The sequence below is a fragment of the Sinocyclocheilus rhinocerous genome, unplaced genomic scaffold (assembly GCF_001515625.1).
Source record: "Sinocyclocheilus rhinocerous isolate Xijiao unplaced genomic scaffold, SAMN03320098_v1.1 C35056911, whole genome shotgun sequence".
Taxonomy (NCBI): Eukaryota; Metazoa; Chordata; class Actinopteri; order Cypriniformes; family Cyprinidae; genus Sinocyclocheilus; species Sinocyclocheilus rhinocerous.
The window spans coordinates 1-366 of NW_015737576.1; the positions used below are offsets into that span (position 1 = coordinate 1).

Sequence of the window (366 nt, forward strand, 5' to 3'; positions counted from 1 at the left end):
ACTTGTGCTGGGCTTCGCCATCTCCATCCTCACCCTAATCGTAGTCACGGCCATCGCAATCACGCTCAGCGTCAGCTTCGAGAGATGCGCCGCGGAGAGCAGCGGGGGTCTGGCAGCGAACGGCTCCAGCAACAGTAAGTGGAAACAGTCCCGGGACGGAAACATCAGTCACAGAGACTCAGAAGACGGCCAGCAGCCCTGGAGACATCTGCGCTTACCGTCCACCCTGCGCCCCCGCCACTACGACCTCCGACTGTCCGTGTACATGGAGAACTTCACCTTCTCCGGCGAGGTGAACATTGAGTTTGAATGCGTCCGCTCCACGAAGTTCATCGTGCTGCACACGGACCGGCTGGAGGTGGAGAA

The 366-nt window shown here is 59.8% G+C and overlaps 1 protein-coding gene across 1 annotated transcript; it reads left to right on the forward strand.

The window, feature by feature from the left end:
* Positions 1-4: 4 nt before the first annotated feature.
* Positions 5-358, forward strand: LOC107734702 (thyrotropin-releasing hormone-degrading ectoenzyme-like; the record flags this gene model as incomplete). Its single annotated transcript, XM_016546657.1, has 1 exon — positions 5-358. A coding segment is annotated over one exon (354 nt), but the record flags the coding sequence as incomplete, so codon positions are not given.
* Positions 359-366: the final 8 nt, after the last annotated feature.